The sequence below is a fragment of the Crocodylus siamensis genome, chromosome 1 (assembly GCF_052110815.1).
Source record: "Crocodylus siamensis isolate JL-2025a chromosome 1, ASM5211081v1, whole genome shotgun sequence".
NCBI lineage: Eukaryota > Metazoa > Chordata > Crocodylia > Crocodylidae > Crocodylus > Crocodylus siamensis.
In genome coordinates this window covers 214,618,090-214,634,731 of record NC_143395.1, presented here as the reverse complement: position 1 = coordinate 214,634,731, position 16,642 = coordinate 214,618,090, and the positions used below count along the sequence as shown (strand labels likewise).

At 46.2% G+C, this 16,642-nt stretch overlaps 1 protein-coding gene across 1 annotated transcript in view; it reads right to left on the bottom strand.

The window, feature by feature from the left end:
• Positions 1–342: 342 nt before the first annotated feature.
• Positions 343–16,642, bottom strand: part of LOC149874121 (protein Aster-C-like) — a 53,162-nt gene continuing 36,862 nt past the window's right edge. The window contains exons 5-7 of the mRNA XM_090040994.1: positions 3,042–3,145; positions 1,198–1,293; positions 343–357 (exon numbers count right to left, since the gene is read on the bottom strand). Coding sequence (XP_089897120.1) covers positions 343–357; positions 1,198–1,293; positions 3,042–3,145 — 215 coding nt within the window. The remainder of the gene's footprint in view (positions 358–1,197; positions 1,294–3,041; positions 3,146–16,642) is intronic.

Here is a 16,642-nt window from a genome sequence, read left to right as displayed (position 1 = left end):
GACTTAAGTAACAGCTCATAGCTAGGTGTAAAGAGGTCCTGTAATTTTAAGCAGAGTGAACATTAACTGCAGAGGTGACAACATTTAAAGCATCAAATCAGTAGTGTAACTTAGGTGTGACACCAGAAGAAAAATAATGACCGTCACCGCAACCACTGCTGCTCTAGGCACCCAGCTGCCCTGTTATGCCTCTAGCGTCAATACAGGGAAGAGGAACGGACATGTTATAAAGCTCTACTTTGACTGGAGTTTCACTCTGGTATATCAAGAGGATGGAGTGTGGAGAATACCAGTACTTTTCTTCTTGGTATGAGACTCCTGTTTCTTAATGAAGTGTTCTAATCAAAACTGCTCTTTCTAAACGAAAGAAAAGAAAAAATGATACTTACCCTTTAAAGTATCGTCAGTCTATTCCAGAAAATAATCTCTTTCATAATTTGTTAACGGCATTGATTCCGACACAAAAACAAAAACTTACCTTGTCTAGCAATGCATTCTGCCATAAGCGGAAGATACTGAGGTAGCTTCTGTCTCTAGCACTGAATGATGTGAAGAAAAACTATGGGGCGGGGACAGGGAAGGGGGGGGGAAAAAAGAAAAAAAGATGCAGTTTGATTTATTGAGTTTCTGCCCGAGGAAATGTACAGTTTCATCTAAAAATTAAACAGTCCTAGGATGTTTATGATGTGGCCTATTCCACTTAAAAACCCAATAAAACACCCTCTCAAAAATCTTGGCATTAATGATCACTTAAAAAATAGGAGCACAGGTTGTATGAAGTGCTAGCTTTCTGCTAGCTGCATAGGGGACAAAATACTTTGGTTTTGGTTATTCATTTCTTCATATATGTCACCAAAGATTTTTCAACAAAAGCTTAGCTGACTATTTTTATGATGCAAAATACATTCTGTGTTTCCTTATCACAGGTGAGCAGACATAGCAATGCTGAACCAAATAAAATGCAATCCACACCCAGTTCAGTTACTTGGGCTGGCTGATGCGACTGCTACACAAAGAAGCAGGCCTATGGAATAAGTTTTTTTCAAGTTACATTTCTAATTATGGCTGCAGTTTAAGAATGCAACTGGAAGAGGTAGGTACCTCAGCTAAAGGGGACAGACAAATGCTCTGACAAGAATTGTATTTTCAAAGAAAATGCTAATGAGTGGGGATCCCTCCCCTCTTTTTTTTTTTTACCTTCTCTCCTTTTGTTGCAATTTGGATGGCATTTGGAATGAGGCGAGCAGTCTTCTCTTTGGTCATAAAAGTAATATCTTTCAAGGCAATAGAAATCTGAGCAAAGATTAAATAAAAAGGAAGATAGAAAAAAAGAGAAAGAAGGGAGAGAGAAAAAAAAAGAAAGACAGCCATATCAAAAGTCATTAGATTCCAGAAAACCACTGAATGCAAATCACCCACATACCTCCACCCCCTTAAAACAAAAAAGGAGTTCAACATCAAAAGCATCCCAAAATACTGGAATGAAGTAAAGGAGAGAATAATGCCACCAGGACCAGCTTGAATCATGAGGACCCTTGTGCCTTGCAATTCAGCTCAGTCTAGTTTCCTCAGGCAACTCAGCAGTGCCCACTTACCACCCACAGAGCAGAACTGGGCGATTCATGGCATGAACCCCACATCCACAGTTTAGGGCCCCACAACTGAATGCTAACCCTGTCTGAAGAAGCAAGGGACAGACAAAATTAAATCGAGCAATCTATAAAATTGCTTTATGGTAGTTAGCAGTCCAATGGTAGGAGCATTTGCCAGCTGGCATGGAGACCGAGTCCTCCTATCAGGCTGTATGTATGTGTCCTGCATGTTAAAAGCACAGCTGCTCTACCCAGTGGTCAGAAGGAAGGTTGTTTCATCTCAGTCACTAGGTATGGTATGACTTCAACTAGACATAGTTTTTTGCATGGCTTATACACACTTGGAGTCTGAGATCTGAACATGGAAATTGGACTAGCGATACTCCATCATGATCCTTAGAAGATGTTTCAAAATAAATGGCTAAATGTGTCTGCATGACAAACTTATGCTCAGGCACAGGCACCTTCAAACATACTACAATGCTCTGCCTAAGCTGCCCCTGAATAAACAGCAAAAGTAGCTGTGTTCACAGTGCCACAAACAGGCTAACTTGCCCAGTCACTCAGCACCACTATCTAGCATGCCTGTGACACTACACAAAATGTGGCTATGCCTACTTGTGGCTCAGGAAGTAGTCCACAAAGAGTAGCACAGCACACTTGATGCCTGGCATAAAACTTACCTGTCACATGAACATGTCCCATGTCAGATCGATCCCTGCTATTTAACTGCATTTGAACGTAAGGTTGTGGTTGGAAATAAAAGAGAAGCAGGCAGAAACACATGAGCATCTAGACTTCCTCAGTTCACAAGAAAGCTGAAGACTGGTATTTCAGAAGCCTTTATTTTTGTGAAAATCAAGTCCTTTATTCTGCAGGGAATCTATCTTTCTGGAGCAACAAGCCTGTATCCCAAGATCAGCTAACCACAAAATCAGCAACAGTGCAACAAGAAAAGTGGCAAAACAAACCAGCTAAAAAACAAAACACACACACACACACGGGGGAAAGATGGGAACCTTTCCCATCACACCTACTGAAATACACTCATACCTCTCTAAAATATAGAAGGAAAACATAATCCACATGACGGCCTTTTTCTTGGAAGAGGAAGTTAAATGATTGAAAATGTGAATGAAAGAACAGCTCAAGGGGAAACATTTAAAGGATTAGATCAAATCAAGCAATCAAATGTAAGAGAGGGTTTTCAGCGGACTGATTTTTAGCTAACAAATGTCTTTCCAGCTGCTGCTTAAATTTTACCATGCAACAGAGCTTTCTAAACTCCAGTCAGGATAGCAAGCTGCCTTTTGCAGTTATAGTATCAAAGGACAACACTCCATGAGACTCACTGATACGATGCCCAAAAGTCAGTGTATGGTTCCCCAAAAACCAAAAGAAATGAAGGATTAAGTGATCAGATACTCAAAAATGTATAAAACAACTTACTGTGGTCTCCCATCGAAAAATATTGCTGTGAAAACAGAGCCAGTTTTCGGAGAGGTAAAGGCGTCCTTGCAGGAAGATATCCTTTTGGAGGGCACAGGCATAATCTACATAAAGAGACCAGGAAGAGGTTATTCCCTTATTTCATGTCTATAGAATTAAATCATATTTTTTATAATGCCATCTCTCTTTTAGAAATCAAATGAAACCTTGAGAAAAATTAAACTCTGATTAGGATATACCCTGTTCACTGTATTCATGCAAATATATCCACTTGTGTGGGGATCAGGACACAAAAACAAAAGCAATCATCATTCAATCTATTACTATTTTCCTATGGTGCTGAAGTAGAACTTGTGCCTTACCAGGTATGTTTATCAGTCCCCAGCTAATTTTTAAAGTAAAGCACTGTAAGCGTATACTGCAAGTCAAAGCTACATGTCATTATTTTAATGAAGTGGCATACTACAGAGGCAATTCACAGTACCAAATATTATATATTCAACTGGTCGCATACACCATAACATACTGCGCTATACATTAAAGTAGTAATTTTCCACTCCAGAGATCACATCATTAGTATCTGTTAAGTAGGGAATTAATGTCCAACAGACAGCTTGAAACCATTTCTGTTCTTCGGAGTACATTTTCAAGCATTCATTCAATCTTCATTATCAGTAAGAAGCATCTACTGGCTGACATATCCTTGCTAGGAATCCACTGCATTTAAAATGCTCCATGAATGGGTGTCTTAATTAAAGCAAGAACTTTTCCCACCCCACCCCTCATTCCCTTTGGTGGCAAAGCTATGATTGAAAGCTGCATAAAATTCATAATAGATGCAGTGAGAGAGAGAATCTGTAATTTTCAGAAATCTCAGCATCAAGCTAATTAACCCCATTAAAGTCAATAGTAAAATTCCTATTAGCAGAGATATAGTTAGCTACATTAGCCTGAATGAAGTCAGGCAAAAGGCAGGGTAGATTTGCACTTTATAAAATAACTGAATCAGATCTAGATACATACACATACACATTCAATGCTGATAAATAACATGCAAAGAGCAGCATATAAAACGGAGAGTTATTTGAAAACAGATCTGCAATGCACTGTCCAGGGAAGTTAAAGTGGTCTGCCACAGGCATGTCCCTCTCTCTCTTATTAGCCCTATCTGGAGCAAGCAACGTTAGGTCAAACTTGAGCCCTTCCGAAAGCCACACACTAAAAAGTAAGTAATGATACAAGTAGCAGGTTGGTTCCATTTCAGATGTAGGATGTTAGTGTTATCCATTATTTGGATAATGTGCCACCCATCCCAAAACAAAAGTACATAAGACTGACAGAAGCATGGTTTTTAAAGGAAAATCATCAGATTGAAATGAAGCCCAAATTAATTTTTTGTACAAGACAGATTTTTCCAAATGGAGGGCCAATAAAAATGGTTTTCCCAAAAAACTTGGGGGTGGGGAGGAGTAGAGAGAGCAGGGAGAGAAGAAATAAAAGTGACCCCTACAACCCAAGCATGCAAAGAACTGGAAAGAGGAAATGCCAAGGAACAAAACCTAAAAAACTCAAAATTCTTTCAGTTGAAACAGGCAGCCTAAACAGCAAAAAATAAAATAAAATAGAAAGAGACAGAAACAATAGACGTTTTCTAAGCTGCACTTTTTGACGGAGCAACTTTTAAACAGTGAGTCCAGAAACAAACAAAAACAAAAACGAAAACGAAAAGTTGGAACAGCTCGTCTGCTGCTTTTCAACCAATCTTTGGAAAAGACCAGACTAGACTGACCCCCCTAACATGGCTGGACCACCTCTCAATGCCTCTTTCCTGTCTCTTGGCACAAGCCATCCAGCAGTCACTAACTTCAGGATTGCTGCTGTTGGTAAACACCATCTTCAGAGCCTGCAGAGAGAAGGCAAGTGAGCTTTCCCCTAGAGCAGTGGTTTTCAATCTTTTTTCTTTTGCAGACCCCTACAAAAAAAATGAGTAGAGGTACAGACCCCTCTGAATTGTAAGTGTGGGTATTCGCACAATTTTGATTAATCACTCATCTTTTGCAGACCCCTTAGACAATCTGCAGCCCACAGGGGTCTGTGGATCACAGGTTGAAAAACTCTGCCCTAGAGTGTCACATGAATGACAGTGAACTAAGTGATCCTCAGCAGAACAGTGCAACTGACTTTACACAAAGGGATGTCAAAACACACAAGATAGGCAACTTGGACATTGCAAGATAAAGGTCATCTCTATTTTACAAGTTTGAAGGGTGAGAACACCTAACTAAACTAGGTTTGTTTTTATCGTATCTGTCAGTGGCTCCCTGAAACTGGATGCGAGCGGTTGGGATCAGTGGAAGGATCTGCTTGTATTGGGGTTGGGCAGATAGGTCGTGATTGGGAGGTAGGGGTAGTCTTGGGGGTTGGGGTGTTGTTTAGGGAATCCATTTCCCTGAGTTGTTCGCTCATTGTAAGCTGATCTGAGACTTTTTGATGCAATAGGAAATAAACCTAAATAAACAAACATAACTAAATAGTGGGCAAGGTGCTGTGGCTCTGACACTAGAGGGTAGAAGTGAGCATTCAGTTCAGCATGCCTTGCAATGGGCAAGTTAGAAAGGGTATGCTTGCACCCACACTTTGCAAGTCACACATGGTGCGTGACCTGTGGCTGGGGGGTGGTTGCTTTTTTTTTTTTCCCCTTTCACTTTTCTGCTTTCCCTTCTCCCCTAAACATGAATTCAATAAATTTCAATAGCCTGCAAGTGACCAAACAATGCAGAGTGCTTGCCTGATTTTGAAGGGAGGTAGTGATGCATACTTGGGCCTATGCTTTTGTATCCCATGGGCTGGGGGGCATAATGAGGGGGCACAGTTAAAGTAGAAAAGTAGGGAGTGAAGGAGTTCATAGTGAACTGCCTTAAACACAAAACAAAAGAATGGACTTGATTTTTCACGTACACTTTTCAACCTTTCCAGGAATTTTTAAACCAGTTTAAAAACAGCTTGTATGCCTGTTTCAGAAATAAACAGAATTTTAAAACCAGGCTAAGTTGTGTATGAAAAAAAAGATACACTTCTAAAGTTGAGGAGGAAGGGAGAAAATAACGGTGCCCCTTTGAATTAGATTCCTACACCGTGAGTGACTGTACTAACATATTGTATTCTAGATGAGGAACTGTTTATTTTGCATAATCTTTATCATTCTCATAAAATGCACAACAGTAGCTATAAGAACAAATAAAAGACTAAGCAATAAAGCAGCAATTTCCAGGCAGGGTGGTGGGACACACTGGGATGCTACCAGATCCTTTGAGGAGTGCCACAAGGTGCGAGAAGATGAGCAGATACATACAGACTCAGATTCGTCCCTGCCTGATGAATGGATCCCCCCCACTCCTCCACTACCCGGCCCTCTGCAAGGAGGTAAACACGGATATTTAAAAATTAGTTGTTTTTTTAAATTGGGTGCCACTCAATTCATTAACATTATGGAGGTATGTCTTTAGTACAATGAGAGATGCTTCAAGTCCAAAGAAGGTTGAAAACCACCGCAATAAACAGCAGCAGTCACATTTGTATTGATAACCACGAGCAGGTAACTGCTACTTTAAGTATCTGTAGATGAATAAGCTATTACAAAGCCTGTGAAACTCCTCCATCACTCAAAGGAACAGTTCTACGCTTGGAGGTCCAAAAAGGTCCTTTTAAATAAATGCTGCTTCCATGGAGTAGAAAGTAATTACATAGGGGACACGTCTACACAAGGCGTTTACTGCCAAGTAAGGCAAGTCACTCCGTTGAAGGTTCAAATAAGCCGCCCTCATCCTTGCAGCACCATCTCTTCAGTTTGCTAGTGCTCATCATTTCACTTCTATGAGGTATTGCCAGACTCTCCTCCACTACCACTTCACACACTCCAGTGTGACCATCTGTGGTATACATGGGAAATCGTCATCCCAGAAATGAACAGGAAAAAAGTCAGCAAAGCTTATCGTGATTCACAGTTGTTTTAGGAAGTCAGTGCCCAACAGGGCATCTCGACCAGCATCCTTCAATAGTTTGCATGTCCAGAATACAGAACAGACTCCCCCCAGAGGTGGTACAAATCACCTTCCCTGGGGATCTTCAAAAGACGACTGGACACGCACTTTGCTAGGATCATTCGACCTCAACAGTCTTTCCTGCCTTGAGCAGGGGGGCTGGACCTGATAATCTGAGTTCTCTTCCAGCCCCTAACTTCTGTGAATATGACACATGTCCATAGCAGCTGCAGGTCTTGGAAGTTGATGGTTGCACTCCACTCCCCCAGAATTGGGAGCACCTCCCCTTTGACAGCCTTTACTAGGCTTCTGTTCCTGTTGTACCTTGTTTCCGTACTCAGCAATGTACAAAGGATACCAGAGCACTTGTGTCCAGGAGAAATTAGAAAGGAACTTCTCTCAGCTTCTCCTCCAGCTAGTACCCCAAACCCTGAGGCACCAACAGTTACCACCTCATCCTGTCGGCCTCTGAGTTCACCAGCAGTGGATGGGCCCCTCTCCACTGCCTGCTTTCGTTTCCCTGCCCAGAACACCACCTTCTTTTTGGGCATCACCTCAGGAAATTGTCGCAGTCACTACAGTGCCAACATCCGTCAGCAACCCCCCAATGGGACCCCAGCCAACATGGTTTGTGGGAAGTCTCTACTGACCAGTCTACCTTGGGGCTGGGTTTCCATACTCTTGAGTTGATCCAGTTCACCCTGGATTTTCTTCATTGTTTCCATCATCATCTGTAAGAATGACAACTCTGGGCTTTGGGTGTGAATTGCCTCTCTCCTCCTTGGCATGTATAGGTACCCTTCTCTCAGTATCCTAGGTACTTAGTGCCCTCAGCTGTTTGCTAACTCCAACGCCGTGGCTAGCTTGATAGCCTCATCCAAGCTCTGGGGTTTTTCTAGCCAAAGCTGAGCCCGTGCCTCCCCACTAAAGGCACTGACAAAGTGATCATGAGCCAGCATATCCTGTACCTCTGGGCTGGCTTGTGGGAAGGCCTTTACAGCTAGCCGTCTTAGAGTCAGGCCAAACTCCTGTGCCAACTCAGTTGACATCCTCTTATCATTAAGAAAAGTGGTACTGGCTCAGCCAAGACCTGCATCTGGTTCCAGGGCATCCCTGAAGGCCCCCCATCAGGTGCTTGTAACCTTGCCTGGCTTCATTACTGAGCCCACAGTAGACAGCCCTAGCATTCTCTGTGAGCAAGAGAGTCTCAGGAATTTAGTGGCTTCATCCCAACCAGCTAACTCAGTTGCCACTTCAAAACTGCTCATGCCAGTCATCCCATTCTTGTTCCTCTCTACCATAGGGTGCTAGATTGAATAGTAGCCTTCAGCCAAAAAGATGGGGCACATGTGTTTTCCCCTCTCACAGGGGGTGTTCCAGTTTGCTCCTCCCCTTGCAGCATCCAACTCCCTTGCTCAAAGCCCACACAAAATTATGCACTCACTGCAACAGTTTACTCTGTGCCCTATGGCCTGTGACTGCCAATCCCACTACCATCACCAGTTGTACCAAACCCCTGCTGCGTCAGGCACAAACTCCACAGCCAAAATCAGTTCTCACTTTGATATAGAAAATCCTAGGGATTATGGTCACCAGCCAGTGGGCCAGAGAGGAGGGATAAATATAGGTAAACAGACATTCGTGGTATAACAACATACACTCAAAGGGTAAAGTAGTCAGTACCACTAGCGCACATACATTCAGCATAAAAGTTCTGCATCTACACATGCAATGCTATTAGGCAGGAGTAAATTAACTCCACAGGAGCATAGTACTTGCAAATACAAATACTATCCTGCTGCAGAGTTTGTTTGTTTTATAACTCTGCAGCAGTACATGTGTAGACACCAATGCAGCCAACCCAGGCACAAGGGTGCTGCACTGTGGCAGCTACCTGCTGGCTAGCCATGCAATGGGGTACCACCTTCATGCCCCAGTCAGCCCCTCCACTGCACGCTGAGCTGGGCCAAAGCAGCCATGGCTGGCACACTGACCACCCACTAGGCCTCCTGCCAGCCAGGCTGTTCTGACCCAACTCAACACACTACAGTCCTGGGTGCACACGTAAACATGATGCGTGGGAAACATTCCAGCATGATAAGCACCAGCATTTATTGCTTTGACTTAATTGCAGTGCAGATGCACCTATGGAGTAGTTACCTGGAATAAAGGCTTTATGGTTTTTTCTGACTGAGCAGGTGCAACAGTGGCTGGCTTAGACCCTCAGCAAGCCTGGTCTGCAAATCCCAGGTAATCTTTTCATGGAACTTATGTTGCACAGAATTTGTTCAGTTGCTTTCTTAATCATACTTGCACTGGAGCAACTTTATATTAGAGACCTGAAAAATTCTTAGGTACTTTTGTCTCTTTAGCACTGAATTCTCTCCTGAGAAGTGGCCTGTTTCTATCATCAAGAACGTGCCATGTATCAAAACTTTTTTTTTTTTTTTTTAAATAAGGAGGACTGAGAAAGACTATGGTACTGCAGAAAAGGCCCTGGAGGTTATAATAGACCATCAACTTAATAGGAACAAGACAGCATTTTAGGCTCTACTAATAAGCTATTTGTAAGTCAGGAAAAATAAATTCTTCTCTATTCAGTTCTGGTGAGGCCTTCCCTGGGATACTGCATCCAAATTTTGGGCACTGCCAAGATGTAGATAAATTGGAAAGAGGCTAACAGAGAGCAACAAAAGTGATTAGTGGTCTAGGAAACATGAATTATAAGAAAAAGTTGAAAGAACCAGATATAGCTATCAACATAAGCAGGGGCAAGGGGCCAGGTGGGAGCTGACTCCTTGGTTTTATTTCCCATTTGTTAATGTCTAGCAAAGTAGGAAATGAGGGTTCAAAAGATATGCATCAGGGCCATCAGGCATAGCCAGCAGCTTGATATTTCCCCCCCCCCCACACACACACACACTTCTCATTAACCTTTGCTTTCTTCTAGTTGAGCCCTTTTTTTCTCCTCTCTGTACAGTACTGCTACCAATTATCAAAGGCCAACCCCACATTTTCAGATTAAGTTTTAGGAAAGAGTTTTTCCTTCCTCCCCTGCCCTACCATCCCAACAGAATACAAGTTAATAACTACAAAGCAGGACCTTGGAGGGGGTGGGGGGTGGAAATCAAACCACCAAGGAAAAAAACCCCAAAAAGGTTAAAAACAGCATGAAAAAAAAAATGGCTCAATATTTTTATTGTGCATACAAAAATTCTGTGAGTCAAGACTGCCAGGGGCCCAATTATGGGTCAACCCCACATACAAATAGTATAAAATTTATCCTTCCAAAAGAACTATAAAAAAAGGTACATGTATAACCTGAGCAATATAGTAGTCCTGCTATTGCCATCCCACTGCTGTTCACTGAACAGTATAAATGGTTGGAGTTCCCCTTGCTGAGCATAAAGCTTATCCATTTTACAATTTCTACCAAACAATGAATACTAGAGCAGTTTATACACATTCAGCTTTCTTTCCATTTCTATAAAACAACTGGAATTGGCTCCCCACTATGCTCTGTGTCAGCAGTTGAGGCAAGTGAGCTGGGGGCAACTGCAGTTCATTTATTTTCCCTGTTTGAGTCCCAGTTCATGTTTTTTTGGCTGAAGACTCCTTCAAGTGGCCTCAAATTGTTCAGATCACCTCACAGGGAAGTTCCCGCTCTTCCATTCAGGCTTGAAGCTGATTTTTAGGAAGCAGGGAAAGCGTTCATGGTAATTGTGGCTTTCTTAAGAGTCACCTCAAGAAAACCAAAATACTAGAAGTGCACTGACATATTAGTTGACTATTAGAACAGCATTGATAAAAAGGGAAATAACATTATTGGCTATTGGCTTTTCTTTGGCCATTGCAAACCATATTTACTAATAATTATGCCTTCTGGCCAAGGCTCTGGCCACCTGGATTTCCTCTCCCCTGTGGGGCCAGGGCTGAGTGCCCTCAGGAAACAGCAGATTTCCCCTTGCAGGCAGGAAGCATTTTAGCTTGCAAGGGGTCCTGCTTGGGGCTGCCAGGAGCAAGACACAAGGCCTGCCAATTGTATGTGCATGGCCATAGCCACATGCATGCACATGGCTGGGAATACAGCCAGGCAATGGAAAGCCCTGAGCCAACATCAGACAGTCCATCCTCCCTCGCCCCACTTGGCTCTGCTCCACTTAAAAGCATCCTTGCAGTTAAAAATGATGGCAGTGGCACTTAAACTAAAGCTCATTTGACAAGCTTTAGTTCAGGCAGCCCCACCACCATTTTTAAGTGCCAGGACACTAATAAATGTGATACAGGAGGCTGCTGGAGCATGCCAAAAAAAGAAGTGCATTTATGTCAGTATTATGCTTTGCATTCTAAAGTACATCAGTTATTGGATCAGCCAACATGGTTGGTTAATAATCAGTATGCCTGTGCAAATAGGGAAGTATTTGATTTGGATTCGGATTCAGTGGACAGCAATTCAATTCAGAGACTCAGATCACTATCCTGAATCTATTTGGCCCAATCAGCTTTGGAAGATTCGGTGCTGATTCAGAGAGATTTGGTGATTCAGATCGGCTGGAGAGAGAGACGGGCACAGCTGGGCAGCTACAGGTTCTTCCACAGCTCCTCCAACTGTGGCTGCCTCTCCCCAGGCCAGGGGAGCTACTGGAGAAGCTCCCATGGCTGCCCTGCCCAGCCCCAGCCTAATCCTGGAACTTTAAAAAAGCCCCACAGTGACCAGCTGCAGGAGTGGCGACTGGGGCCTCTGGGTGCTCACAGCAGAGAGACCCCCCTGCCCCCGCTTTGCGTGGCACAGATGCAGTGCGGCTCAGCAGGACACTGTGCACTGTCTGGGAACTGGGGCCGTGCGCTCCAGGGCTCTGGCTGACACGTGGAGCCACACCAGCTCCCAGATGAATCAAACCAGGGGCTTGGATAAGTGTTCAGGTCCCTGAACATTCCTCCAGCTCCCAGTTCGATTCCCCAGCTTCCCGATCACTTCCCCCAGCCCCTCCCAGGGGGCATGGGCCCCCAGATGACAGCAGGCTGCTGCTGCCAGGTGGCGAAGGCAGCAGCTCTGGGCTATTTCTCCAGCTGGCAGCAGCAGCCTGCTGAAACCCCACGGGAAGAGCTGGAAGAATGATCAGAGAGCTGGGGAAGCAAACTAGGAGCTCTGGCTGACAGGTGGAGCTGCCCCAGCTCCCAGACAGCACGCAGTGCCGTGCTGAGCCACACTGCACCCAGGCCATGGGGCAGCCAGGCAGGGAAGGGAGGGACGATTCCTGTTCTCTCCCACTGCACAGGGTGGGGGCTCTGCCACAAGTGCCCAGAGGCCCCAATTGCCAGTGGGTGCAGGGCTTTAAAAAACAAATAAAACAAAACAAAAAAACCCACAAAAAACTACCAGGACCAGGCTGGGCCCAGGTGGGGGAATCGGGCCAGGCAGCACAGCTATGAGGGCTTCTCCCACAGCTCCTCTGGCTGTGCCTGTGTCTGCCCCAGCAGGGAAGCCATAGGGGCTCTGCTTTGCTGCTGCTTGCCCAGCTGGTGGGGGGGGAGGGGGCGGTGCAATGCAGGTGCGACTTGCTCCAGGCAGCAGCAGGGCATACTCCCCACTGCCAGTGCTGCCACATCCGCATCAGCGCTGGGAGCAGAGGCTATGCCCTGCTACCACTTGCCCCCTTCTGCCTGGAGCAAGCCACGCCCGCATCCCATTCCCCCCGGCCCCACAGGGCAGAACCCCCGCTCCCAGTGCTGCCACGCCCACATCCTGCACCCCCCGCCCCACTGTGGATGGGCAGCTTGTCCTAGCCCGAATCCCTCCCTCACCCTTGCCCCTACCCTCTCCCCCAGTCCCAACAGAATAAAACAGGCAGCTGACAAATCTATGACCGAATCTTTTTCCAAATCGATTCAGAAGCTTTGAGTCAATTTGGAGCTATTACCTGGTCTCCTGATTCTGTTTGGATTCAGACCACAAATCAGACCTAATATCCTCCAAATCGAATCAGCCACCAAAGCTTCGCCCAGCCCTAATAATCAGCTATTGGTATTGGCCATCAAAATCTTTATTGATGCACCCTTACAAAGCTAAACTATTTAACAACTTCTTTCCTTTCATTTTCCTGAGCAGAGACCAGATCAGCCCCCTCACCAGGACCCCCTTAGGCCCCAGGGGAGGTGCACCCAGGCCAAGGGTTAGTGAGGAACGAGTTGGGGAACTTCTGGAGGGACTGGACGCATTTAAATCATCTGGTCCGGATGATCTCCACCCCAGAGTGCTGAGGGAATTAGCTGAGGTCATTGTGGGACCCCTGGCACGGCTTTACGAGCGCTCGTGGTGCTCTGATGTGGTGCCAGAGGACTGGAAGAGGGCCAACGTGGTTCCCATCTTCAAAAAAAGGGAGGAAGGAGGACCCAGAAAACTATAGGCCAGTTAGTATTACCTTGATCCTGGGCAAGCTTTTTGAGAGAATTATTCTGGCGCATGTCCACGAGTGGCCAGCAGGGGAGATTATGCTTAGGGGCAGCCAACACAGGTTCATTAAAGGCAGGTCCTGTCAGACCAACCTGGTGGCCTTCTATGACCAGGTCACCAAATCCTTAGATGCAGGGGTAGCAGTGGACATAGTCTTTCTGGACTTTCGGAAGGCCTTCGACACTGTCTCTCACCCCATTCTCATTAAGAAACTGGGGGACTGTGGCATTGACACCCACACAGTCAAACGGGGCATCAACTGGCTGGAGGGCCACACCCAGAGAGTGGTGGTGGATGGGTCATTTTCGACCTGGAGGGATGTGGGCAGTGGGATCCCCCAGGGCTCGGTCCTCGGGCCCGCACTGTTTAACATCTTCACCAGTGACTTGGACAAGGGGGTAAAAAACACCCTGTCCAAATTTGCTGATGCCCACTTCTCCCCACATCTTAGTGTCACGCTAGAAGGAAGAAATAGGCCACGATTGGACCTAGACAGGTTACAGGGCTGGGCAGATGAGAACAGGATGGGTTTCAACACTGACAAGTGCAAGGTGATACACCTGGGGAGGAAGAGCCAGCAGCATACCTACAGGCTGGGGAACTCCCTTCTTGTCAGTACAGAGGCAGAAAAGGATCTTGGAGTCATTATTGATGCCAAAATGAACACGGGCCGGCAGTGTGTGGATGCAGTCAGGAAGGCCAACCGCACCTTGTCACGCATCCACAGATGCATCTCGAGCAGGTCCAAAGAGGTGATCCTCCCCCTCTATGCGGCACTGGTCAGGCCGCAGCTGGAGTACTGCGTCCGGTTCTGGGCGCCACACTTCAAGAGGGATGTGGACAGCATGGAGAGGGTCCAGAGGAGGGCCACTCCATGATCAGGGGGCAGCAGAGCAGGCCCTATGAGGAGAGGCTACGGGACCTGAACCTGTTCAGCCTCCACAAGAGAAGGCTGAGGGGGATCTAGTGGCCTGTTACAAACTAGTCAGAGGGGACCAGCAGGCATTGAGGGAGTCCTTGCTCCCCTGAGCACTTCCAGGAGTGACAAGAAGTAACGTTCACAAGCTGGCAGAGGGTAGATTCAGACTAGACATCAGGAGGCGCTACGTCATAGTCAGGGCGGCTGGGATCTGGAACCAACTTCCAAGCAAAGTGGTGCTGGCTCCTACCCTGGGGGTCTTTAAGAGGAGGCTAGACAAACACCTGGCTGGGGTCGTTTGAGCCCAGTACTCTTTCCTGTCATGGCAGGGGGTCAGACTTGGTAGGGTCAGAAGGGACCTGAGCAGATCACCAACTATGAAACTATGAAAATACCCTTATATTTAAACCCATATGGATTTGACAAGTTATTTCTATGGGCACAAGTATGAATTTAAAGCATTCAAGTTCTCTTTTCTGCTTAACATTAGCTTGGCATCACGTAACTGGAAAACAGGTACTCCCTACTTCTTCAGCTGAAAGTGTCCCTTTAACCATCTAATTAATTGTCACATCAGCCCCCCTCTCTTTTTCCAGTCTTTCCAGACCTCAGTAGTATATTTCTCCATCTTTTCCCCACTCACCATTCTGCCTCAAGGCGAGCTGAATTTAGCAACACATTTCCACAGGACATCATTTTGCAAAGGGAAATTTCCCTTTTTTCCTCCTTCTGCCAAAGCCACCATTGACCTGCAGATGCCAGAATCAGCTCATGTATGACAGACAGTTTATCTTAACATGGAAAGGACCTTGGGAAAAAGTATCCAGCACAAATATTAGTGTAACCTGGGCAGTACTTCAAGAGGTACCCTCTCTCCAACTGAAGGGCTCAAAGCAGGTGCACAAGCACTGTGGGAGGTGTAGGGACTCTCCTCCCCCTATAGAGTGGAGCCAGACCACCAATGGGGATTTAACCATATACTTTTTAATAGTGAGAACAGAACAGGCATAAAATCAGAGGGTATAGTGGACACTGCAATGCCCCAAAGGGGCAGGATTCAACAAAGGTTAGACACTTACAATCATTGACAAAAACAGGGTTAACAAAATACAAGACACAAACAGCAGAACAAATGATACGGGTTGGTGAAATATTAAAAAAAAGGCACAAAATGTCAAATGACAAGGAAACATAGGGCCTTGGTACCTGGAGGGGGAGAAATGGGGGCGAACACAATGGCCCCTTTCCACTACATGCGTTCCCAGATTTGCTTCTTGTTAGTTTACTCACCCCAAGTCACCTCAGCTAGGACTCAAACCCAAATCTATGTGGTAGCAAGGGAAGCTGCCACACAGCCACCACTAGTGGCACTGCTCCAGCCTGCTAGGGGTCTTGACCTTCCCAGAGCCCCGGCCTCACATCGAGCTGCCTGGCATCTGATTGGAGGAGCTGGAGGCAGAGCTGGGAACTTCTCAGGTCGCTGCTCAGATCCTTGCTGAAGCAGAAAGGAGCCTCTCCTGCTGGCTGCAGCCTCTCCCAGGGGATCCTGGAGCCCAGTGGGGAGCCTCTCCTGCTGGCCACACGCCGCGCTGCTGAGGGTCCCACTGCTGCCTGCGGGTCCTGCTCTTTCAGGCTCTTCTGGGGCACTGCTCCTGCCCCGCTGGCTCAGCTCTTGCCAGCTCTGTGAAGCTCCTTCCTTGTTGTCCCTCGCTGGTCTCTCCTGAGTCAGCCCACGCTGCCCCTTTTATCCCCCTCCAGGTGACCCAAGGGGCCAAATCGGGGGGAGGGGGGGGGGGCGCGAAGGAGTCGTCTCTGGGGCCCAATTGGTGCGGAAAGGGAATCCCAAGTCCTCCAATCACCTTTTGCCCTTTCAAAAGCCCTGGGCCAGGTCACTGCCAGCCAGCCTGTCACATCAGACTTCTGATCTTTAAAATTATTTTAAAGCCACATATCAGGAAGAACGGACAGAATTGCAGTGTTTGGGGGGAGGAGGGAGAGGGGCGGCAGCTCTAAGCCTCTCTGCACTTTCCAGGCTAGGAGGCAGGGGGCACTCTGCAGCCTCCTTGGACTTCTCCACTAGTCAGGAATTTGCTTGCACAAGGGAGGCTAGGGGACAGTGATCATGAAATGATCCAGTTTGCTATTCAGAGAAGGGTGGGGAGGGAAACTAGCACAGTGCAAATGCTTG